Source organism: Zootoca vivipara, chromosome 5 (genome assembly GCF_965207765.1).
Source record: "Zootoca vivipara chromosome 5, rZooViv2.hap1.1, whole genome shotgun sequence".
In the NCBI taxonomy this organism is placed as follows: Eukaryota; Metazoa; Chordata; class Lepidosauria; order Squamata; family Lacertidae; genus Zootoca; species Zootoca vivipara.
In genome coordinates this window covers 24105907-24131403 of record NC_142588.1, presented here as the reverse complement: position 1 = coordinate 24131403, position 25497 = coordinate 24105907, and the positions used below count along the sequence as shown (strand labels likewise).

Below are 25497 nucleotides of genomic sequence, written 5' to 3'. Positions count from 1 at the left end.
CATGGCGCAAACCTACTGACTGTGCAGAACTGCAGCAGTCCACAGGGGGAAGGAGCTGCCCCAATTTACGAGCAAACAAACAAAATGATAAACTCTAAAGGGTAGAAACGAAATAAAGGCGATTAATTACGCTGCTACGTTTTGAGCGAGAAATGTCCTTTGTTAGGTTGTGTATTTTCATTGCTATTCCAAAACTGCTATTCTAATTATAGGTAACCTTTAGTCAATAAATCAGAATTAAATGCCAATGTAGTCTTTGGAATAAAATTCTAATTGCCCTAATGCAGAAAAAGAGATCTATCTGTTTATGCCTTCTACTGTGCAAGCATTGAGGCAGACGTGCATCTCAATTTGCCTCACCTTGTATAAGGTGATGCTTGCCAAGTGCCATGGACTGGCTGCATACAGGGGAGTGGTGGGGGCATCCACTGGGGAACCCTCAAGGGATGAAGGCTCAGAGCCAGGGGGTTGGTGGTGGTGGGACGATGATGTGTGGTCAGAGGGAGATGATGTCAGAAGCTGGAGAGCTAACAGAGCTTAGTGAGCAGGAAGAGGCTGGGGCAGAGAGCAGTCCAGAATCAGAGGCAGAAGCTGGCAAGGAGGGGGGCCAAGAGGCAGAGATCAGTCAGGCTGCTGAAGAAGCCAGGGGTTCTCCTCCTGCTGCCATAACCAGCTCCTCTCTCCGCTGGTCTCCCGGAACCCACAGAGGTATGAAGTGGGTGGAGCAGACAAACAAAGCGTCAGCGTTCAGATTGCTTGGGAAGGAACCAGGGGGAGGAGGAGACTTGGGGAGCTGTGGAAAGGCGGGGACCTTCACTCCTCACAATTGTCTCATAGGGGCAAGATCTACTGAGAAGGCTTGCTGTGGCCTCACTAGGCCTGGCCTCCTGAGCTGTATTGTTTCTTTCCCTGACACCAGTGCCCACTGAATTGGCCCAATGTGCAATTTGATGTGTATGGGGACATAAAGCCGTGTATGGGATCACCAGTTTTGTGGCGCATGTCTAGGGTTGCCATATTTTGAAGAGCAAAAAAAGAGGACACATTTGCCGACTTCCACTTTTAACTATGGATCGCTATGACGGCTCTACCCATGAAAAAGAGGACATATGTGTCCTGGGGAAAAATTACTCGCAATGTGTTGATGTCATTAAGTCTTGAGTACAGCAGCAGGAATGCAGCATCATTTTAGAAGTCTTCCATTTTCTGGTGAAGATAATCACTCTGCACGTGATCCAGCTAAATTCAGCACGCACAGATTACATTAATTTCAATATGGAAAACGTTAAACATGTACATCTCCCACTAATATTAATGGACTGTAAGCATGCTAAAAGTTAGCTGCACCTTGGCTTCTGTTTCACTGTATTCTGTCCGCTGTCAAAATTGTCCTTTTGTACAGCCTTGCCAGCTATTTCAGGGGTATATTTTACTTGCATTCCTTGTAAGGAAAGAAAACAAAGGCAAAAGTAGACATAATTGAGCCAAAATGGAGACCTAAGCATGGTTGCAGAAAGAGAGTCTTCATTAAATCCAATTCCAAAAGATGGATATTTCAGTTACACTATTATTACATGCTTAAATTCAATTGGATAATTGGATAATGCCAGAAACAATATACTGAGCATGCTTTGTTTTAATGTCCCATGGCTTTGAAGTTCCGTAAATCACTATTGGTATTTGAAACACTGTCATGAAGTGGGAAACAATTTTTTTTAAAAAAATAAACTAGCTGAACAAAATACGACACTTCAGTGTTCAGAGACTAAATCGTTCTATTGGCAGAGATTCTCAGGACCATTATGACTAAGAAATCGTTTCTCCTTTCTTAGTAAAGCATCTGATATTTGAAGGCAAGGGTCAGCAATTAAAAACTGCTTGGGGATATGTAGCTGGAGGACCCTAGCTGTGTAGGTTAAAAAGAAAGCAAAGACAACATATTTTAATCTAACGAGTTTCGAGGATACCGGTAGCTCGTTCTCAAGGCATTCAAGTTTTGTCAAGGCCATTTAAATCAGCCCATTTTTAATAATCACTCAAATGGTGAAAGAACATTAAAAATGTAGCAGAGGCAGTTAGAAAGAATGTCTTCTGCCATGAAAACATATGTACATTGCAATGTCATGGAGCCAACTTGGGAGGGGGGGTTGCATATGCTCCAAAGTAGGTAGGGCAAAAGCAGAACAGTGAGAGTAGTAATTAATTCTCAAGTTTAACCTCACTGTCAAGGATATCCCCAATCTAAAACTAATTTTAAAGGCCTCTGAATGTTCCTCATTCAGAAGGAGTCAGTTCCTCATTTTAAAGTCTAGGCATGAAAGACAAGGAACATTTCTTAATCTCACCAACTCACACACCCCTCTCCACACAACAAGTGACAGATTTAAACCCTGTCCACATCTCATGGAATCCTGGCTCCCAGGCACACAATATTCAAGGACATGCTACGGTTGCATAGTCTGAGAAAAATGCACTCTGCATATGTTCAGGGGGTGAGTTATGCTTCATTATTAATTCACATACTCCAGACAGTGATTTAACAATGGCTCTCTGTGCTAAGCCCTGACTCAAACAGATCCCCTAATGCAAAAACATCATGGGAAATGGCAAAGAGGGACACAGGAAGTGGAGGAGATTTTTGAAAATATACACTCCTCCCATTATCCATCAGTTGCCCAGGGACAAAGGGAATAATAGAATTTGTAGAGTTAGAAGGGACCATAAGGGTCATCTAGTCCAACCCCTGCAATGCAGGAATATTCTGCCCAATGTGGAGCTCGAACCCATGACCCTGAGATTAATAATCTCGTGTTCTACCAACTGAGCTAAGGAGGACCATAATAACTTTATTCACACTACATTTATATGTGAGTGGGGCTGGTCTTGCAAAGAAGGGATCAAGGTTCGTGAACACAGCAAAATAACCACAATCATAATAAAACCTCTTAAGGGACTTGGTTTCCAGTCAAATGTAAAAATCATATTTTGATCAAGAGATACACCGGGTCTCTTAAGTCATGGTCAAGTGATGGTTCTGAGAGGGTGGGAGATCCAAAAAACGTTCGGATACTTTTCTGAATGTAATGAAAAAGAGTTATTCAGTTAGCTAAACCAACTTTACATTGCAGCCACCCAAAGTAACAAGAAAAAGCTAATCCAAATGTATATGAACATCATTTGATCCTCATCAATCAATGAATCTTGGGCTGAATGTGTGAACTTGTGTATGCTTTAGGTGAGACCCCAAAGCTCTGCCTGTGGTGTAACATGACTTTCTCACACCTACAAGTAATCACCTGGTGTCACAGAACAGCGAGAACAAGCTTTAATTCTTCCGTTTAACCTTATGATCTAAGATATCCCTGATCTAAAACTAATTTCAAAGGCCTTTGAATGTTCCTCATTTAGAAGTTCAGTTCCTCATTCTAGGCATGAAAGACAAAGAACCCTCCCTAATTTAAATTTTAAAAGTGAAAATTAAATTGAAACCCTGGGCACAATTCACCCAAAGCCAAGCTCACATTTCAATGTGAGAGAGTTAAGCACTCTCAATGGTCTCTTTCCAATGGAAGTCAACAGAATTCTGTTGTCAGGCAGAAAACCTACATTTAAACATATTCTCAGCTAGAAAGACTTAATAATGAGTAGGATGAAGTCTAGATAGAACAACAAACCAAACCTTCCTTTCCATCACAGGAATTTCGTCTCTGCTTTTTTGGTTGGAAACAAACCATAGTTTGCTTACTTTGACAAAATGGAAAACTCTGGTCTGCCTCAAACCAAGAAAGCAGGGAGTGAGGAGCCCAAAAGTTCAATCAAACTTTGTTTACATAATGCCAAATCATAATCTAGCATTACACCCAAACCACTTCTTTCTCTCATGTTTCATGGTACAGTTGTACCTTGGATCTCGAACGCCTTGGCTCCCGGTTTTCAAATGATTTTTGGAGGCCGGACACCCGACAGCCAACCAGAAGCCACGCTTTGGTTTCCAAACATTTTGGAAGTCAAATGGACTTCCGGAACAGATTCCGTTCAACTTCCAAGGTACAACTGTACTACCATCTTGCCAGTCATATCTGCTGGCTTTGGATCAGTCTTTGGATGCATATTTGACCAGTAGCTCTCATGTATCAACATTGGGTGGGTGGGTGGGTGGGTGGGTGTCAAAAAGGTTTTGGGGTGGGGGTAAGATCACATTCAAAGTGTGTTACCATTAAATAAAAAGAAAGAAAGAAAGAAAGAAAGAAAGAAAGAAAGAAAGAAAGAAAGAAAGAAAGAAAGACAGACAACTGAAAGAAAATGCTATGACTAAAAAAAAAAATTCCGCTCTTAGTTGCTCAACTTTCACTTTTATGACATCATTTCCTCAGTTCTCTAACTTATGCAGACAGGAAGATGTCAGTGTAATGAACCACTTGCACTAGAGAGGGTATGTATGGGTAAAGGCAATGAACCAACATTAAAATGTGTTAAGGGGCCAGTGAGAGATATAATTTTTTTTCTCTTTCAAATTTTCTTTGCACAACTTTAACAAACTGGGAGAAAAGTCCAAATATTCCTGTTTTGAGGTCACCTCTGAGTTCATGGGTTTTGTTGAAAATTTCCACAAAGATTTTTTAAAAAAACAAATCTTAAGTTCAGCAAAAATACAAGTCAGCTCTATAAACAGGACTGGAACATAAATTGCTCGATGTAATTTTGGGCTGCGTAGAAAGAGAGCTACTATCAACAGACATAAACATTCATTTTCAGTCACACTTCTGAGTCATATGGAGCAGAGTCAGATTGGAAGAGCAGGTCTGGATTCCTGTACTTCACTCCACTTGAGAAATAGTGCAGGACATACAGCCCAAAATGTCATAATAAACAGAACTGAGAAGGGAGGGGAGAGAAAGAAAACATGTTTTTCTCTCTGTTCCCCCACTCCCCCCCCCAATTTTCCTACAAGTGAATTTGGTCCTTTTTGCCTTTATAAGTTAACCAAATATACTTCTCCCAAAAATCAAAGCCCAAAGGCAGCAGGCCAAACACAGTTAACAGATAAATCGCTGTTCCTGATTATAGAGGATTTCGTTCATGTGTTGTGGGCTCGGCGACAAACGTTGCAGCAAGCAAAAAGAACACCATTTACACATCGCGTCAACCTATATTCACATAGAACAGAAAAGGGAAAGGATATACTTTTGAAGAGCAGCGGACTCTCTGGAAAAAAAACTTTTTAAAAGGAAGAAAGGAAGAGGTAATAGCCTCTTTGTTGAAGGTCAAGGCTTTCAAAACTTGGAAGTGCTCTGCTGTTGCACACTGCATAGCATTCTGTGTATTAAATATGTTAAGAGGCGTTAACATCACTAAGATCACTGTAAACAAGGGTGAATCACCAGTTCTGTTTTTGTGTCCTTTTTGAACTGGAAGACCTGAGCACTCTCTTCTTCTGTTCTAACGTACAAAATAGCATTGCCTCTATAAACCTATCACCGTCTCCTTGCCAGCAGTTTCCATTTAATTAAACTGACAGCAAAACAGGGCCCTGGCTAATGTGATCCAGACCAGTTTTCCTACAATGTAAATTCTCAGGCATGAAATTACATCTGAAGCAGACACAATAATCTTTCTATATCTCAGACATAAATTTAATCTTCACTAAAATAACATTTCCTTTGTCTAGATTGGTCCTGTTCAGAATTCAATTGTGTGTGGGGGTTTTTTTAATTTTTTGAGGGGGGGGGAGTTTGGTGAGTTACTCATTAAATTCTGGGGGGTATTCACGTCCCGTGAAATATCAGGGATAGACAACTTCAATATCTGTAGGTGCCATCTGTTCTCCCAAATAGAGGTCTGGGACTGGAAATGTCTTTTTCCAGGACAGACTGTGGCTTTTCATGGACATTACACCAGAGTGTTACACAAAAATCCAAATACTGATTTTAACATTAAATTTCTATACCACCCTTCAGGGCCGTCTTAAGCATATCTGGCGCCCTGGCACCATGGTGCGAAGATCCCTCCGGCGCCCGCCCCCCCCCCGCCCCGTTTCCCAGTGCGGCTGTTTGATGGGCGTCGCGTGCAGCGCGGCTGCCGCAGACTCAGCAGCGCGGCGTCCCCCTGGCGGCCCAGCACCCTGGGCCACCCAGCCTTGCAATAGGGCCGGCCCTGCCACCCTTCATTTACACAACAATACATGACATAATACAAATACTGTAGAAGCAATAACCACACTCATAACAGTTTTGAATTGTTCAATTAGCCAAAGGCTTGGGCGAAGAGGTCCTAGTTGTGTGTCACTTTTGTGTGAACAACTCCAAGTAGCTGGGGTATCATTTAAATTACCCAGCACCATGCACAAGGACCAGTTTTGTGGTTGGGACTCTGACAATTAGCTGGGTCAATTCAATAGGGCTAAAGCTAATGGTTTACAAGCGCCCCCAGGTGTATTACTAAATGCAGACACAAACTCACAAGGTGATAAGATAAAATCACTTGCTACCTCCTCCCCCCACTTGATTCTCTCCTGTTCTTTCTAGAGCTTCCTATAACAGCTTGGCATTGTTTGCCAAAAATGAGGAAGTCAGCTCTTTGTAGGAATGGGTCTAATGCTGGGTAGTGCTTATGAAATTACATGCATGGGTAGGAGGCACATTGAAGCTGCTTATATTCTAAGCCTGAGTGATGGAAAGGACAGAAAATTTCCCGCAAATCATTTCCTCCCTAGTCAAGTACTTGGAGCAAAACCCTGGTACGTGCCCAGCCCCAAAACCCTTGCCGCCTAGATGACTTCTAAATATTTGGAATTATTATTACCTGCTAGATCAGGTATGCAGAACAGCCTTTGACATGCCCACTCACCATGTTTACATGCTCTGGGCATGTCGGGCAATCTAGCTGAAAAGTACTGTTGTTACAATCATCTCTCTCTTTTCCCAAGAGAATTAATTGCTGTGTTTTCCTAGAAAGTAGAAGTGACTTGTTTACAAAAATCAATCAGCACACCTACACACTATTACTCCCCGCTCCCCAAAAACAGTTCCCCTTTCAGGTTCGTCAAGCAATAAACAGCAGTGTTGTGCCAGCCTTTTGAATGTCCCAAAGGCAACATTAAACAATAATTGTTTAGGACTAGGAGTACAAACACTATTACTGATCCACTTTGGTATCATAACCATTTTTGGGCAAGGGCTTTGATTCTACAAGTATACCAGCGGTAAGGTTGGCTTCTGTCAGACGTGTGCACACCCACACTCCAAAGCTGTTCATTATAAGCCAAGGATATAGCCACAGAGACTGTTGCGAAAGTGTCAAACCACTGACGGCAATGATTCACCCAGCCAAATACATCCAGTACCATGGTATCTCTGGCTATTAAGTCCTGCAAAGGAAGATGTTCACAGTCTATGCTGCTGGTTATTTCAGATATTACATTACAGACTTTGGGCCTGGTTATCGATAGTATTGAGCTCACCGCAGGCCTCTCGACTATACAAATGTATCAGTTTCATTCATGGCTCCCCTCATCCCCAAGAATTCTGAGTACAGTACTGATGGAAGTACTGCCAACTGTGTCAAAGATTATTAGACACACATACCCCTCCAAGAGTTAAGGTTTCCAGGTTTCCCTGGGGCAAGGAAATGAATTTTAAAATAATTTTAAATTTGTAGTATTGATACACTCTGTGGGTCACATGGGAGTTATAAATTCACTGTTTGACTCTCAGGGAACCCTATAAGTGGCCAAAAGTGAAACCAAGTAATAATATTGCTGTGATTTTGCTTCCCTCTGTGCCATGTCAGGATCTTATCGAGTAGATTTACACAAGCACTTCTTGCGTATTCAAATTCATGTTGGTCCACAACATGGATGCAGTATTTTGACGACTCAGTTCCAGAAGTCTTATTGGCTCCGGACCCTGTGCCGTCTTTCTCTCTCATATCCCCCCCCCCCGATATGGGTATCCCCTTTCTCAGTTATGGAGATAAGTATAGAGAATATTATCAGTAATTTACAAAGTCAGCAAGAAGAAGCATTTGTTAAATATGGGCAAAATACTACTATTTGTGAAATTTTCAAATCTATGCAGTTGAACGTAGGGGGCTTCCCAATATTTGAAAAGCGCCCCCTTTCATATCCTGATAACATAAAAGCTTCAGAGAATTTAAAGTAATGACATGTTGGAAATACTTTGTTCCATTGACAACCCAAGATGTGGATCAGGAATAATGTTCAGCCATGTTGTTTGAGAGGGAGACTCTGTCTAAGGGTAACCAAAGGAGACATAGGACGAAGAAGGCAAAGGATGTAGTAAGGTATAAGAACAACTCAGCCAGACTCACCCCTACACCTACAGGTTAGCAAAGCAAAGCTGCTGCAGCTTGGTGCTAACTATTATGAGTTAAAACAGCAATGCAGCTGTAATGGTAATCTCCAGAAATCAAAGAGCAGGATGCCCCTGGAAGAAGCACAGGAGAATCATGTGTGCCCATTGGATGCTCCCAAATATGTCTGCTTCAGGAATGATACTGCATCACAGCTGAAAGCGTCATAGGTCAAAAATGGTTGCATGAATCTGCTCTTGAAGTTGGGCCTTTGAATTTTCCTGGTCATCCATCTGCTTGTGGAGGCTCGCCTGTCGCCTTTGACTAAATAAACAATCTATGGCCTTTTAAACCATGGGGTATATATGCTATATATTTTCGTGTTTTTATATTGTAAACCATCCTGTGATCTTTAGGTGAAGGGTGGCATAGAAAACAAACAAGCAAACAAACCATCCTTGGGGATTAATTTGCACAGAGAGCTTAACATGTTGACTCAGTCTCTTTACAGATGCATCTCTAGCCTTCCAAGGCTTTAGGCTTGTGTGTCAACACACATCCTTTTATAAGTACAGACCTGATTAAAATCACATTTTAAAAACTAGTCATTAAATTAACTAGGTTCTACATGACATTAACTAGTCATTAAAACTAGTCATTAAATTAACCGGTTCTACATGACATTAACTAGGTCTGGGTTTTAAATCTGCAAAGTTCAGTGTTTCCAAATTCACTGGAAGTTCCTACGGTATACTGCTTGGAAATTATAGCTCCTTTGGAAGAAAGCTGGGCAAGGATCACAAGACCTTTTTTAAAAAATATACTTTGTCCCTTTGGACTGAAACAGCTAATCATTAGCCACCTATTTATAATGTTTACCCATTTAGGATATTACATTAACACTTTTCTTTATGTGGTCTAGCCATTATTTTATGTGGTCTAGGCAACAAAAGTTATCCACCACCCAAAGGCATGTCATGCGAAGGCCAAAGGCATTGGCTGAGCTCAGGCACACAATGGTTTGCATTTGTATCATTTGTTGGGCATCTGGAACGGCACATACTTCCCTCAAAGAATTTCCTCCTTGTCTGAAACATGGTATTCATCGTAATAAACGCTGTACCCAGAAAGTCATACATGGAATAAACAAAAAGGAACTTCAAAACACTACATTAGGAGGATTTTATTTATCCTTTTTTTTTTTTACCAAAACACACACAACAAAAATCCCATCGCTTTGCATTTTGAAGTTTTTCTTACTGGCTTTTTAATGTGGAAATGTAAACAAGGTGTATGACTGTAGGGTAATGTTCTAGTCTGAAAGTATTTGAGCACTCGAGTGAAGCTATTTAAAGAATGGAGTATTCAGTTCCTCAGGCCAGATGCTAGTATAAATATGTAACTATGCTCACATTGCGGAATAAAGGTATTTTTAGTTTCTGCATTCGAACAAACAAATGACTAGAGCCCATAGAGGGATAATATACTCACCCCACCCATCCCACACAATATGTGCTCCTCATAGCACCATTGCAAGATTACATAGGATCCATTCATTTTTCCAGGATTGAAAACTAGATATCAATAGTCTGAATAATGGTTGCTGGAGAATGAGAGTGGGAGATTGCTACTGCCTTCATTTCCAGTTTATACGGTCCCTATAGGTTTGCCACTGTGGGGGGAAAAGGATGTGAGGCGAGAGGGCTGATCCAGAAAGGCTTTTCATAGCTACTGAGCCCCTGGTAGGCTGGTGGGTTGGCTTGGTGGGTTGAAACTTGCACAAGCCTTCTGCAACTTGCACATGCTCCAGACCCCCCCCCCCAATTTCCCTGTGTTAATAACAACAGACATCACCCTATATATATTTACTGCCCTGTTCGGTTTGACAAAAAGCACTTCCGCAAAGTCCCACTCTTGCTAGAAAAATCCTAATGGTTACCGATTTCCCCTAGAGATTCTAAAAACATGTTTTTGTTTTAAATGTGTTAATCTGTACTTGGAGGGAAAGAACTAGGACTAGAACATTCAAGTTTCGCCAGTTCTGCTGTTCTGTAATAAAGTGTGAAAAGATACTAAGGCAGTGAGTTATAAATGCTGGGGAAAATCAGCAGATGCATCGTCAAACTATCCCTCTGTTCCTTTCACCAGCATCAGTCAAAGGAAAAAAGAAGACACAGGAGAGGAAAGCGGTTCTCTCTCTGTGTGTGTGTGCGCATGTAATTTATTATAAAATCTATGTAATATGGAGCAGTACTACTAGCGTATCATCAATACCTTCCCTGTTTTCACTAATAGGATTCACAAGCCTATAAAGGACAATGACCACACTCACGCCTCCTCTCTGAGCCGTAAGATATGACTTCGAATAAAGCTGTAAATATATCTCCTGATACTGGTAAAATTTAGAATTTCTCATCTCATGGCTTATTACGCCATCAAATCCCTCTCCTTGTATCTGTATGGACTTACAAAGTCACAATTATAGGCCATGAGATAAATATACTCCGTGTGTGTGTATATATACACATATACACACACCTAACCTAACCTAACTTATGTGGAAATAGCATGGATGCTTTGTGTATTATGGTGCTGCCTAGAGATATTAAATTTATTCCAATGCAGGTTCCTGGAGTTCATTCATCAGATATTTCATGCTCCTGTTCTGTTAATGATTCATTTGTCCTCAGCAATATTTATATTCTGAAGTGTGGTGTCTCTAGCCGACAGCACAATGCTCTGTTGAATTACCTTTTTCTCTCCCCCCCCCCCCCGCCTTTCACAGCGTAACAAAGTTGAGCACAGACAAATTGAAGATGGCCTTTGGAACACTGTCAGAGTAATACCTGCTTACAAAGCATATCCAGACACATTATTCAAGCCACATGAAATGCTCTGGCTGTCAACGTGCCCACAAAGTTACTAAACTGGCAATCGCAAAACAAGAGTGCAATGTACATATTTAAAAGTTTAAGGTGGTGGTAGAAATGGTTGGGACACATTCTTTCGTAACTAGGCTCTTTCCCAATTTTGCTTCCCCACAACTATTTATGCAAGAATTCCAGCAGTTATATGTCATGAGCTGTGGTAGTATCTTCCTTCTTCAGGAGGTCCAATCTATGTGGTGTCTACTCAGAAGTAAACGTGATTGTGTTCAGTCTTGCTAGGACTGCCATCTCAATGACCCCCTCCATATTACCCACAAGTGAGAAAAGCATTTCTTTATCATGTTGCAAAGGCAACCTAGCTGTGCAAATTAAATTACGTAGGGAGGAATTCATTTAGAATAGCAGATCTTAGTAAACAAAGTTTACACAATCACAACTTGCCCAACCAGATCCTGCCAGCAAATCAATTTTTTTAAAGTACACATTCTCATTGTTTGACTTCATATGATATTATATTGTACCAGTGATTTACTACACACTGGTCTTGCAAGGAAGTCCACTAATCCAGGTTTGGTTTAGCTTTCCTGCTCTTCATCTCAGTTCTTATTCATCCATTTTACTGTAGATATTAATTATTACCCCTGTAACAAAGAACTCATTTAAATAAATATAAAAGTCTTAAATAAATAAATACTTCCACAACAAGAGCCCATAATATTCCACACGTACACCAGGAGTTCTGACACCATTTCAAAATCATTGGAGGACAAACTCATGACAAGAAAGGATCAAATGGCATGATGAGTTCCAACAAAGACAATTAAGGACTAATATACAGGATAGCGTGGGACGCAGGTGGCGCTGTGGTCTAAACCACAGAGCCTAGGGCTTGTTAATCAGAAGGTCAGCGGTTCGAATCTCTGCGATGGGGTGAGCTCCCATTGTTCAGTCCCAGCTCCTGCCAACCTAGCAGTTGGAAAGTACGAAGTGCAAGTAGATAAATAGGTACCGCTTCGGCGGGAAGGTAAACAGCATTTCCGTGTGCTGCTCTGGTTTCACCAGAAGCGGCTTAGTCATGCTGGCCACATGACCCGGAAAAACTGTCTGCGGACAAACGCCGGCTCCCTCTGCCAGTAAAGCAAGATGAGCACCGCAACCCCAGAATAGTTCGCGACTGGACTTAACTGTCGGGGTCCTTTACCTTTACCTTTTTATACAGGATAGTAAATAAAGCAATGTTATTTATTGCAAGACAGCCCTGTAATAGTAAGCTTATCTTGATGTTACCAAAGAGAGGAAACGGACTAAAATCTGATAAATATGGTCACAGAACACCAATAGAGTTTTTAATTACTTGCTTTACCATCCTATTTTTATATTGAAACAGGGGTATGCTAATGCATGTGGGTTGCAATTTCTCAAAGTCGTTTATGTTTCGTCTGTTAAGTTTGTAAGCACAGTTGTACAATACTGGTATTACAAGACTACTAGGCAATTTCACATACCTGTTTAATCAGGAATATTCAATCAACTTCAGTTTATGACGAGGATTACACCCTCTGTCCTACCTGTATACTTTAAGCAAAACCAGTTTTCTTACAGGTATTTCAACAGAGAAAAAAGTAGTTTCACATTTAAGGGCACGATCCAGACAAAGCTGTGTACTTTAAAATCTCACTGATTTCAGCTGGAGAAGGCTAACCAAATGCTCCAGCTGGCCCACTGAAACCAATGAGGCTTAAAGTGCTTATCGTGGCCTTCTTTCTAGTTCTTTCTGTATATACATATACAGCCTAGAAACTACAAACTGAATTATAGGGGTAGAAAGGAAACAAACATTGGATATAATGAAGGTCTTGCATAAGTCAATAGCAATATATTGGAGCTTGACAGCTCCATCTAAATCAAGCTAGAAGGTAAAACAATATATTCAGGTGTGTATTTACATTCCTTGAAAAATCAGAGATAGTAAAGTTAAGTGCAGAGGGGTGTCCACTCCAATATTCCAAGCCCATTCCATTTTTATTTTTTAAAAGTTTCTAGTCCTTTTATTTGTGGTAAACTAACCAGTTGCTCAGCAAGAAGTAAACTTGCTCCAACCTTCTTACATTTTCAACCAATGAGTACAAAGATACTGTGATGACTGGTGTGAACTTGACGGTGCTCTTTTAAGGAATTTTTGAGAGACCAATTAATTACATAGTGATCTCCTCATCACTTCAATTTAAACATACCACACCATTAGTATTTATGCTGCACCATTTTGCATTGCTTATGATGTTCTGCCAGTATGCCACTAAGTCTGCCCCATCACAAAAGGGTTGGCTATGGGTCAGGGTCAGGGTCTTTCAATGTATCTTAACGTGTCTGGCTTTTACTTTGTTTTCCTGCAGGTTTTATACTTTTGTTCCCACTCCAGGCCTTTGGAATAGGTTTAAATCAAGATAAATGTTAATGCAAACAAAATATTAGCACCGAATATTCGTATCTTGTGTAATTTACAGGCGGGGACAGTTTGGAAGGATGTCAAAACAGGAGATTAAATACTGACTCTATCAATTTGATGAGCTCAGCTTGATGAACAAAACATGGTAGGCTGAACTTTCTCCCTCAATGATTTTATATCACAAACTGAAAAGGGGCTTCAGACAAGACAATAAGTAGGCCATCTAGGGGCAGTCGAGGGCAATTTTTTCAGCAGGTTTAAATATACTACCACTGCCTTGGGTGTTGGAACTCATGAAATATTGCATCCCTGGAGAAGCTAAAAATCAACAGTACTTGATTCACCCAAATTCTCACTAGGCAACTTAGTAGTCCAGGGGGATTCAAAGAGCACATGGCCAAACATAAACCACAGGCAAATCGTTTCAGTCCCTTTGGTTTGAAGGTACAGTTGTGGCCCTGAAAAATCTAGGGGTGGGGAAAGTTAACTAACCTTCATAAGAAGACAGAAAATACTACTTGGGTGAAACCTATAGCGATAATAAAACCAAGTGTTAAATATGCTTCTCTGAAGTTTCACTATCATTAGGTCAAGGACTTGGTTCATGTTGTATTGTATATAGCCTAGTGCTATCCAAGGTCCTTTAACTGAAGGCATCAAGGGATTGGAATGGAGACCTTCTGCATGCAAGCATGTGTGCTCCTACTGAACTATGGCCTCCACAGATGTCCAAGTTGTCCTACCATCATCTTGTGATTTCAGGGCTAATCTACAAGGTCCAGACTTATCTGCTACAAACACATTTATTGAATGGTAGCATTAACTCGAAGCCATAGAATTCTGACTGTTACACTTAGCGGAATGAAGAGATGTAGAATAAGCAAAAGAAATGTTAAGGGGCAGGAAGCAAGGTAGCCTGTGAAAAACGGAGACAAAAACTGAAGCAGAAAGGGGGGGGGAGAAAGGAGAGTCAGTTGAGAGTCAGTTGACTACATGTCTACCATAGTAGTACATAGTACGGATGCCTAGCACTTGTCTACCATATTACTGTGTACAGACATCTACCCATAACACTGAAGTGTCGCAACAATTACACACACACAAATATCTGGTGAAATTTCAGGTACCCCACACCTGTTTAATCCTAGCCACTGACTGCCAACCCAAAGAAGAAACATTTACAACTCCTATATGCAGGCTCAGACTTTGACAAGTAGAAGACAGGAGCATAAACTCAAGCCCATGAGCTCCACAAATGGTGGAGCAGCTACCAAGAAGCCTTTTTATGTACTTTTGGTGTTCAAAGTGATGCATGGATGGTACAATCAATTAAACAGGCACCTGCAGTTTAAAGAGAAGGTGGTCTCTGAGGTATTTATAGTCCCAACAAATTCTGAACGTAGGAATATCAACAAGAGCAGCACTGCTGAATCAGGCCAAAGGCTTGCCTAGTCCAGAATCCTGTTCTCACAGTGGCCAGATTCATATGGGAAGCGCACAAGCAAGACCCAAGTGCCAACAGCATTCTCCCCACTTGTGGAAGAAGCATATCTATAGCATACAATGTGAAGCAGCATTTTAAAAACAAACACACTACATTAGTTCAAAAGAGACAAAAACAAAACAAAACCAGTAAATTGAAACCGGTGACTCCTATCCATATTATTACAGCAGCTCTTTTTGTATGCTGTCCTTTACAAAAGAGTTGGTGAAAAGACATCACAGATCTACCAAGACTTGATCAGGGTTTTGATAAGAGCAACAAAATCTAAAGAAAGTAAAATACATTGGGATGGGGGAGCTAAATGGGAGGAGAAAAAGAAGTTATTTTAAAATGGATGACTTACCAATGAATCACCCAAAGAAAGAACCAAACTCCATGGGAGACATTCAGCTGAGCAGAAAATCAATGTGTTGAGTTAAACCACAAGATTTAGATTGAAAAAGGAATGTGATAAAGGAGAAATGAAAGAATCATTGTAAGTCCTAAAGACAACAACAAGGAGGACAAATGTTGATGCCTCCGGCACCGAAACAGAGACTAGTGCGTGCACATAAAAATATATATATATTGACAAATCGGTACATGAAACTATTAAAACCACATAGAGAGTTTGGGGGGTTGCTTAGGCTAGGCCCAAGGCACAAATGCTCTCTCAGCATTGGGTCAGTCAGACACTATATGGCAGCCTAGGCTTACTGAGTGGTGTGGTATATTGATGGGAGGATGCTGTCCCCAAGAAGGCTTGCTGGGCACCTATCTTGGTGTCATTTTGGTACCAGGTGAGGGCCTATTTAGAAATTTATGAGGCTTTTTAGTTCCCTGTTTGTTGGGTTCAGTTGCTTTATATTTGTTTTATTTCTGCCAGCTGCTTTCATGCCGTTCTTTTTATACAGCACCATGTTTATTAGTGAAGTCTAGAAGTGGGACATTTGTACATTGTTTTCTCAGAAAGGGTCAAAAGAAGGAACTGTTGCCAATACTCATAATAGACATATTTAAATCAATGGACTTAAGATACAATGTATGGAGTGAGTAACATGCATGATATGACAATACATTTTTGAAAACTGAAGTACATTCATAAATAATCTACTTTACAAGTCTGCCGAGGGGGGAGGAGGACCTGTAACTGCCACTATGAGCTCACTGGAGAAAGGGTGGAATAAAAAATGCAGTAAACAAACATACTTATGCAAACATGGTTTTCTGAGAACATTAAGAAGCAATTAAAGAAGCCAGTTTCAATTTGCAAAACTAAGGGCAGTCAGCTCATTAAACTATGGAAATAGTTAACTATTAGTTCAATTTAACATCTCCGCTTTAAACCAATCAAACAATTACAACAAACAATTAGAGCCATGAAAACAAACAAGCATATACAATATCTCAGTAGAGGGACAAAATACCCAAGAAGTTTTGTGGTACCTTAAAAACCAACAAGTGACTCACAGATGGGTTCAGATGCTGTGGGCAAGAACCTACAAAAGTAGAGTCAAGAATATGCAAGTTCAATGCACAACAAATGGGTTAGCCTTCCTCAAGGACAGAGCCTAAAGTTCTAGTATTGACAGAGTGGTGGTTGTCAGGCCATTTAATAAACACAGTAGCTTCTCACAATTAACTAAGCCATTGCCTGCAAAATCAATTTTTGTTACTGAGAGCAAGAGAAAATACCATCAACAGTAAAACCCAGGTGAAACCGCCAACGACTGTCCAATTCAAAACCTCAGTTTACAAATCTGCAGCTAAGGAAAGTATAGTAGTAATGTACTCCAACTGATCATTAGACAGAACATGGATATTACGGTTTATTTATAATTATTAGGAATCTATTTTACATAATGGGTGAAGTTGGGTTTTTTTGCACTTCTAGCTTTCTGGAGAGAGGTCAAGAATAGAGAGAGAAAGTTATAAAACATGGTCAGAGCAGGGTCTAACAATTCCACTTCACAGAGCTTAGGCAGGTGTTAACCTGCTTGCACACACATTTCGGTGTCAGGCCCCTGTGGCATGATAGGAATAATTTAAGCCAATGTTCATTCGATTTATGGGGAAAAAAATACTTGTCACAAATGAGCAGCTAAGTGGTTGTTTATAGGCCTGGTCTTTTGTGTGCAAGCAGCTATCAAGTTAACAGACTAAGAAACTAATGTCTGATGATTTGCTGTGCAACGTCCAAGGCACAGCCACAGAGCAGTTTCTAAAAGGGTGCAATGATAGCCCTGGATACAATGACAACCTCTATAAATTTACATACTGGGTTAGTTTACAGCTGGTAGCTGAATCCTACTTTAGTGACTGGATCAGCCTTGTTCTACCTAACCAAGGCAACCCATAGTTCGCCATAACATTAAAACTAGCAAACTATGGCTTAAGTTTGCTCTCCAAATGAGAAGTGGAATCCCACTTCCAACTGTGACGTTGGAGCGCAAGCACCACCCACACTTTGCTGAGTCAGATGCGATGCTGTTTTGCCATGATGTCCAAACCAACATACAGAATATGCTCACATGCTAAAAACTGGTTTTCTGTCACTTTTACATATACGGATGGAGCAATCATCATGGGATAAACAAAGTACGAAACCCAGTCTGTGACCCTTGTGGGGTACCTCAAAGGGGGGCGGGGCGGGAAGAAGGAATGTGCATTTTCCACAAGAGGATTCATACCATTTTAAAGCTGAAACACCAGAGAAACCGTGGTGCAGACATATCCTCAACTTTTGAACCAGAGATATCATGGACTTTAGTCTGAATCCACATAGGTAACACTTTTCAATCATTCAAACGAAAACCAAACGAATATGTGAGTTTAAGCTGGTGTCGTGCCCAAATCAGCCATCAAATTTCTAGAAATTTTTTCTCCTCTATGGGAGAGGATTAGATTTTTCTGCCTCTTTCTCATGGTGGATGTAAGGCTGGGCTTCTCTTGCTCTTTTGAGATGGCAGAGGGCTTCCAGCAGATGTTTCTCCAACCTACCCAATTACCTGCAATACCTAATCTTAAAAATCCCCAATGGGAGAAGTTGCCCTGCAATGTCTTCCTCTCAACCTTTATGGTACAGCCAACAACTTCCTTTTTAAGGGAAGTCCGAATCGCGGGAGAAGTACAGGCCACTGCAGAGATGCTTTGCAGAATGAAAGAAAAGTCATTGACAAAAACACCCCTTGGCCACCTTGAAAGTAAGCTATACAGTACAAAAGCTACACCCCACCCCTGAGAAATTCTCCAAAATTTTCTTCCCCCCAGCATAATGTTCAAATGCAATTTCTCTTCTCGTAAAACCGTGAAGAATATTCAAAAGTGCGACACACACACACACACACACGACAAATATTTGGCACAGCACGAGTTCAAACGGCACAAAAGGGGGTTAAACTGGCTATACTACAGCACCCCAATAAATTGAGCCTTTGAGAGCTAAATTAGATAATTCCCCTACACCTCTTCCTTCCATCTCAGTTCTGGCTCCTCTGTCTTATTTCTTTTTCTAAAAGCATGTTTGGCGATGAAGCCATTCATAACTGCCTATCCACAGACAGTTTGTGGTGGTGTAATTGACAGTGAGCCCACTGCAAAAAAGTAAAAGAAAAAGAAAATGCTGCTTTAATAACCTTATCCTAAAACACATTTTGTTGTATGTCTCAAAGGGTTTTAATAAAAAAAACCCCAACCTGCAGAGACATATTTTCTTGGCTTAAACACCAGTCCAGAGGATATAAATGTAGTCCAACTATAATGACATATTTATAGGCCAATAAAGCTTACACTACAGCTTTCATACTTCACTTAAAGGAACTCTGTAAGAAGCAGTGTTATATAAAATAATTTGATTTTCCCCCTTTGCAGACAGTAGACCAAGCAATGAAGATACATATGTATTTTTCAAAAAACCAACTTCCCCATCTTTAATAGACACGTTTGCACTGCATAGTTGCGAAAAAATCTGGAAAATGAATAACCCATCAGTCAGCTATTTTCTTCTGCTTTACCAAATATGGATATGCAAGTTCATTTGCTTTTTTTTTTAAATCCTTTCAATGATTTTGAAGACAAAAACAAAGCAAAACAAAAACCCACACAACTAGAGGCCCTACAAGTGAGTGATTTAATCAGACCAATTCTTCTGGAAAAACAGGTTCCCATGCTCATTATGAATAATACATTCCACAACCAAATCTATTTTTATCTGCAGAGTATTGTTGCTTTTTTGTTATTTTGATAAACAAATCAAAGAAATAGCCTTATTTATGCACACCCATCCACAACACCCTTACTACAAAGTTGGATGGGATTTCTCTGAAGTAAAGGGACAGAGGGGGACAGGGGCTAGGCCAGACCTTTTATATCACGGGTAGCAATGTGCTGTCCTCCTGATAAACTCCCATTATGCCTGATCATTGGCCACGCTGGCTGAGGCTGGATAGAAGTAGTAGTCCAACCCAAACGACACAGAGAGCACAGCAGCCATTTGGGGGGCCACAATCTTGCGCGGGTCACGTGGGATCACAGCCCCACAAGATGGCATCCTGGTTTTTCACCTCAAAATGTTAGACAGTATGCAATATTGGGGGGGGGGGAGACAGGAGACGCATCACATTGGCTATCCCTGCTTTAGTTTGTTTTTGTGTTAAATAAAGAGATGCTAGCCCAAGTTGCTGCCACCCCATGCCTTCAGCTTGTCTCCCAATACAGTCATACCTCGGTTTAAGTACGCCTCGGTTTGAGTATTTTCTGTTTAAGTACTCCGCGGACCCATCTGGAACGGATTAATCCACTTGCCATTATTTTCAATGGGAAAGTTCGCTTCAAGTTAAGTACAAACTTCCAGAACAAATTGTGTTTGTAAACCGAGGTACCACTGTAATCCACAACAACAGAATCTGGTGTCTTTCATTGTCCCTGTTCCCTGACACCTTGCCTTTATCTCCCGATTCCCATCCCTTGCTTCTTTAAACCTCCAGCACTAGCGGAACAAATTCATTCCTCAAGGGCACGGCAGGGGGTGCCGCTATTATTTAGAATGGAGCACAAGAGGCAGGGGGAGCCACTGAAACTTGAGACCCCCCCTAAGGTCCACCACTGCATGCAACATCTATCATGCTTCTGAAGAAAAGTTATACTCAGATGAATTTATACCGGTTGCGTAGCAGCCACACCGTTCTCAGAATGCTGGAGGTGGCATCAGTCTGTGTGAAGTCTCAACAAACATCAAGACTCGCTGCAGCCACGGAGCTGTGATTCTATACGCATTTACGGTGCAATGACTACCCCAAAGCAAACCCTATGGAACTCAGTGGGCTTACTCCCAGCTCAATGTGTATAGGACGGCCGCCATATTTGGAAGCCCCTACCACAAGGGCTTAGAACCTACTTCTAAGTACATGCCAGAACACACAGTACTGCTTCCCAGCTTTAACAGGATGCAGTTGGGAGCTCTCAATCCCAGCCACCGGGAACGATCCAGAAAAAGATAAGCACCCTTAAGCCTAATTGAGAACATAACGCCATAGTTAACATGTGCTAATACCAGAAGGGCTTAAGGTGCACCTAGCCCAGGGCTGTGTGCAATCTATTAACATTCAATTTCCTGGAAGCAAAGATTCTGTACCAAGAAGATCTGGATTCTGCGCCCTTTATAAATTACGCAAATTTGGCTGAATTACATTCTTTTGCATAATTTATTATGGCCTTTTGCTAGTCATAGGGGAGCATGAGGAGGTATGGGAAAAAGCTAAAACTCTGCTGACGGTCTTTCAAAATATTATTGTCAAAATATTACTGAGCAAGCACTGGCTGCACAGTTTTAAAGGTATGTTCATAAGGACTAGAAACTTAAAAGAAAAGAAAAGATGATGTTCTCAAGAAACTGAATTCTGCACCCAGTACCACCGCATTCCATGCTTTCTCCATCCTCCTGCAGAACCACAACAGAAACACAGCGATGTTATGCCAACAGCCATGTATCTGGGAGCAGTAAGTAGCATCATATGTGCTGATTTCATGTGCAAAAAGATGTGTAAAATGGCAGAAGGGATGCAACATTCATTCTCTCAAAGGGAATACACTATCTATCTGAATGTTAACAACCATGAAGTGTAAGATTTATCCTGAAATGAGAAAAGTCTAATAGAATTTAATTGGGATGAAAAAGTAAGTTCCAAGAGAGATTTAAAGAGGGCTGAGGGGGACCAAAACTACTTTACATTTCTTGCCTGTCTTCTGATTACTCTGTGAACTGTTTGATTTACTCTCACATCCTCAGTTTACTAGTCTAAAAGTATTTTTAAAAATTCACACCAGACTTCATCTTAGGGATGGGCCAATCTATTTCTAGCCCATGTCACTTTTGCAAATGTTCATTCATAAATCTGCTCAATAAACAGCATTTTTTAAATAAATAAATAAATTGCACAGACCTTCACATTGAAATGAGAATTCAAACACGTATTTCTGAATGCATTGCCTTGCAAAATAAACATTTTTAAATGTATTTTATATATAAAAAATAGGCATTTTAAACACAAATTGATGCATTTCTCTCTTTTTGAGCCGAGAACTGCATCACAAAGGATGAAATCCAAGGGATGGCTATGTTCTAATCTCACATTAGAACAAGAGATGAAGATCATGTCGGTTGGCAATGGAATTTCCGAAGAATAGCCTCCTCAAATGCCCTTGATGCAACAGTGCGTGTACAGATTCTAAGCGGAGCACACTGGTGGCCTATAACAAATTGCAAGACCCTGCACAGACTGTCCCTGGTCTAAATACTACCAAAGAAATGTACACTTTATACAGATATATAACTTCCCGTCAACAACGCTACATCTATTTATACCCAGTAACAACTTAACCTTGTATTCAATACACGCCGAAGGCAATTGTCTCACCGGGATGGCAAGGCATGCGTTTTCACTTTTAATTTTTTATCTCCTATTTATGGCTTACCCTTGGAGCTATTTAAACATCACCTTTTCAAAAACAAAAACAACTGGGCAGGTACAGCTTCCTGCAACTCAACTGTGGAATCAATACACTTCCCCTTCTGTAATGTGCAGGGCAGGGGTGTGTGTGTGATAAAATCTATGGCACGCATCCGAAGAACTGCACAAATAGTTCACGACACTGTGTTGGTGTGGTTCTGGGTATCACAACACACTGAAGGGGGCTTCTGTTGTAGGAATGGCAGGCATCAACGATACAGCTGAAACTGAGGGGACTTTCAGCAACAACGGGTTCATTAGGGGTGGTGTGCAACATGGAGTGACTTTTTATTATGCCTCGTGTTAATCAGTGGGAAGGAACCTGGGCCACCAAAAAACACATTGGTTCAGCTTTTTCTACAGATGCTTTTTGCCATGTTAGATCCCAGAGCAAAAGAGAAACAGATAGTTCTATGGGACCCATCATTCCTTGAAGTCAAAGTGTGTGACCGTCAAGTTACACAGGATCTAGGGCCGGCCCTAATATTAGGCAGAGCATGGTGGCCACCTCAGGTGGCTAGAACATGTGGTGCGGGCAGTGGTGACATCCTCCTGATCCTCCAAAGCAATTTGGCCATTCCTGGGCCTTGGAGGACAGAACTGCATGTGTCCTGCAGGCTGTTTCCCTCGAGGGTGGTGAAGGATGCCATCCTGTCACCAGTGTTGAAGTAGCCATTAACATCAGTCTAGTCAAGTTCTGTGCACGGAATGGGACGCCTCGGGTGGTAAGATGTCTTACACTGGCTCTGAAAAGTTGACATTGAAGGAGCTACTTTAGGTATGCCTAGTAGGGTTATTTTGAAACTCCCCACCTCCCATCTTTGCCCTGCTGACCCCTCGAGCAATATTACAAAGTGATGTCAGAAGCTCCTTGATGTATAATACTGCATGTGCAGAGGGGGGTGAGGTTTATTTGAGGTACATAATCACAAAGAGACCTTGGGGTAGCGAAGATGGTTGCAAGATTCTTTAGATCCCAGCCACATGCCTCTTTATCCAACAGACGAGCGCAATGGGAAAGTGGTCCAACCAAGAGTCACAGCACCCATCGCATAGGAGGTGAACTGTGTACTTACCAAGGTCAGCCTTTTCCTTCAAAATGTCTCTAAAGTTGAGGCCGCTGTTGTGTGTGGTTTGCCTGAACCTGCTCAGCGCTTCCTTCTGCCCATTCTTTCCCAGTTCCGTAGGTCTAATGGCTTCACCCCGCAGTCCACGTTTCCATTTGGAGAAATCTGCCTGGGCCCATTTGGCCAAGTCTTCGAGCTTCACCGTGACCTTCTCTGAAGCAGCAACAACCTCATCCTGAAAGAGACAACCAAGAGAGGGTCACATTTGGCTCCGCAACACATGGCAAAAGTTATTGCTCTGAGTCTGTGACATCCGCTTACACCCATTTTGATAAAAGCTTTTGCCAGGTTCATTTTCACCACCGCTGGAACAGAGCATCCTAACCAAGAGAAGATCGGTAAATTTGTGGGTGCATGCTTTTGTGTGAAATAACTTTTCCTGTACCTCTTCCTCTTTCACTTTCTCAGACACACTCATACACAACACCCACACAGTGCTCAGAAATAGCATTCACATACCAACAACAATTTACTAGGGTGGCCACCAGTGCAATACCAAAAAGAGGCAATGCACCACAACAAAGAAAAGGCAAAAAGCGGGTGCAGATTTTAATAAAACCTGTGTAATCCACTTCCTGCATAGAGGTGCAAATTTGGAAACAACTATCATTAACATGGAAATTCAATGCATCTCACCACACTGGGGGGAACTGACCAGGTGACCTGCTCAACACATGCTCATTCATGATGGGAAACCTCAAGCCTCTGGCTCTCCCTTCCTGCAATCATTCTATCTGCAAACCAGACTTGGAGCAGATAGCTATTGGAGCAGAAGATTCCTTCAAATAGAGGGCTGTCCTCCAAGGGTCCTCATGTAGGAAAGTCTTCTGCAAAGCAGGGCACAAGGCCACTCTACCAGAAGTGGCTCGCTGGGTGGGGCGGAGCTGCTACTCTGGTTTCCTGTTAGGTGGGACACTGTTGCTCACAAGGATGGAGGGAGCGAAGGAGGAGGTGGGGAGGTTGACATCTGCTTGTGCCCCCTACACAACATGCAAGCTAAAAGTTGATAAACACCATTTCTGCCTACTCCTTCCACCCAACACCACACAAACTCATCTGTCCCTAGGTTAATATGCTGACACTTTTGCTTTAAAGTTTTGAGTGGTTGGAATGCTCATAAACATTCTGTGACATCTTGGCAGCTGAGCCCATGGCTACAAAGGTCTTAATTCAATATATTGAAGCAAGAGCTCTTACAGCCAATTGCTACAGAGATTTTTTCAAAGATTGCAGCATTTTACTTTGGCTATTTCTTCCTTTGCCAAGTCGATTTGACTAGGGAGGGAATAAATTGGCAAAACCACTATTCTACAAATCTGTGTGTTTTCTGCTTTAATCTGATCCCACATTCAAATACATCTATAGTAAATGCCTTAAAAGATTAGGATGGCTTTTCATCATCAATAGATATATCAACATCACATTTGTGGATATTTTCATTTTTAGTGGATCTGTTATTTAAGCCAACTTTTTACATGATAAAAAATATATATAGTGGTACCTCTAGTTACGAACTTAATTCATTCCGGAGGTCTGTTCTTAACCTGAAACTGTTCTGAACTAGAGGCATGCTTTCGCTAATGGGGCCTCTTGCTCCCATTGCGCTGCCGGCACACGATTTCTGTTCTCATCCTGGGGCAAAGTTCTCAACTCAAGGTAACTCTTCCAAGTTAGTGGAGTCTGTAACCTGAAGTGTTTGTAACTCGAGGTACCACTGTATATCCATGAATATTAGGCAGATCCGGCCCAACCATGAGGCTGCTTCAGGTGCCAGAAGTCCCCCAGGAAGCATGCCCATAGGTGCCCTACCAACCCCTTCGTCGCCTCTGTCATTGGTGGAGAAGCATCGCTGCCATCAGTGCCAATTCTAGGAAGGATGGCGAGATCTTGCAGAGCACTCAATATCTCACACGATTTTGGGTGAAATCTCACCCAAAATTGGCGTGCCCTTGCTCAAATTTGCCACCGGTGGTGGTGGCATAGCTGCCAAGTACCCCGTTTTCCCCGGGAAACCCCCGTATTTTCTTACCGTTTCCCACAGGTGACCCGAATGGCAAAATACCCCGTATTCCCTCGGATTACGGAGCTCCTGCCGGTGGCCATGTTCTTCTGGTGCCACGCCAACACCGGAAGTCGCTTCTACGCACTTCCGGACATGCGTAGAAGTGACTTCCGATGCCGCTGTGCCCATTTCCAAAATGTCCGCAACACCAGAAGTCGCTTCTACGCACTTCTG

At 41.6% G+C, this 25497-nt stretch overlaps 1 protein-coding gene across 2 annotated transcripts in view; it reads right to left on the bottom strand.

Annotated features, from left to right (window-relative positions):
- ARID5B (AT-rich interaction domain 5B) overlaps positions 1 to 25497 on the bottom strand; it is a 178428-nt gene that overhangs the window by 119155 nt on the left and 33776 nt on the right. For both annotated transcript variants that reach the window (XM_088670228.1, XM_035137659.3), the window contains exon 3: positions 23211 to 23436. Coding sequence is in view for 1 of the 2 variants with exons in the window: in XM_035137659.3 (XP_034993550.3) it covers positions 23211 to 23436 (226 nt within the window). In the remaining variant the exon portion in view is untranslated. The remainder of the gene's footprint in view (positions 1 to 23210; positions 23437 to 25497) is intronic.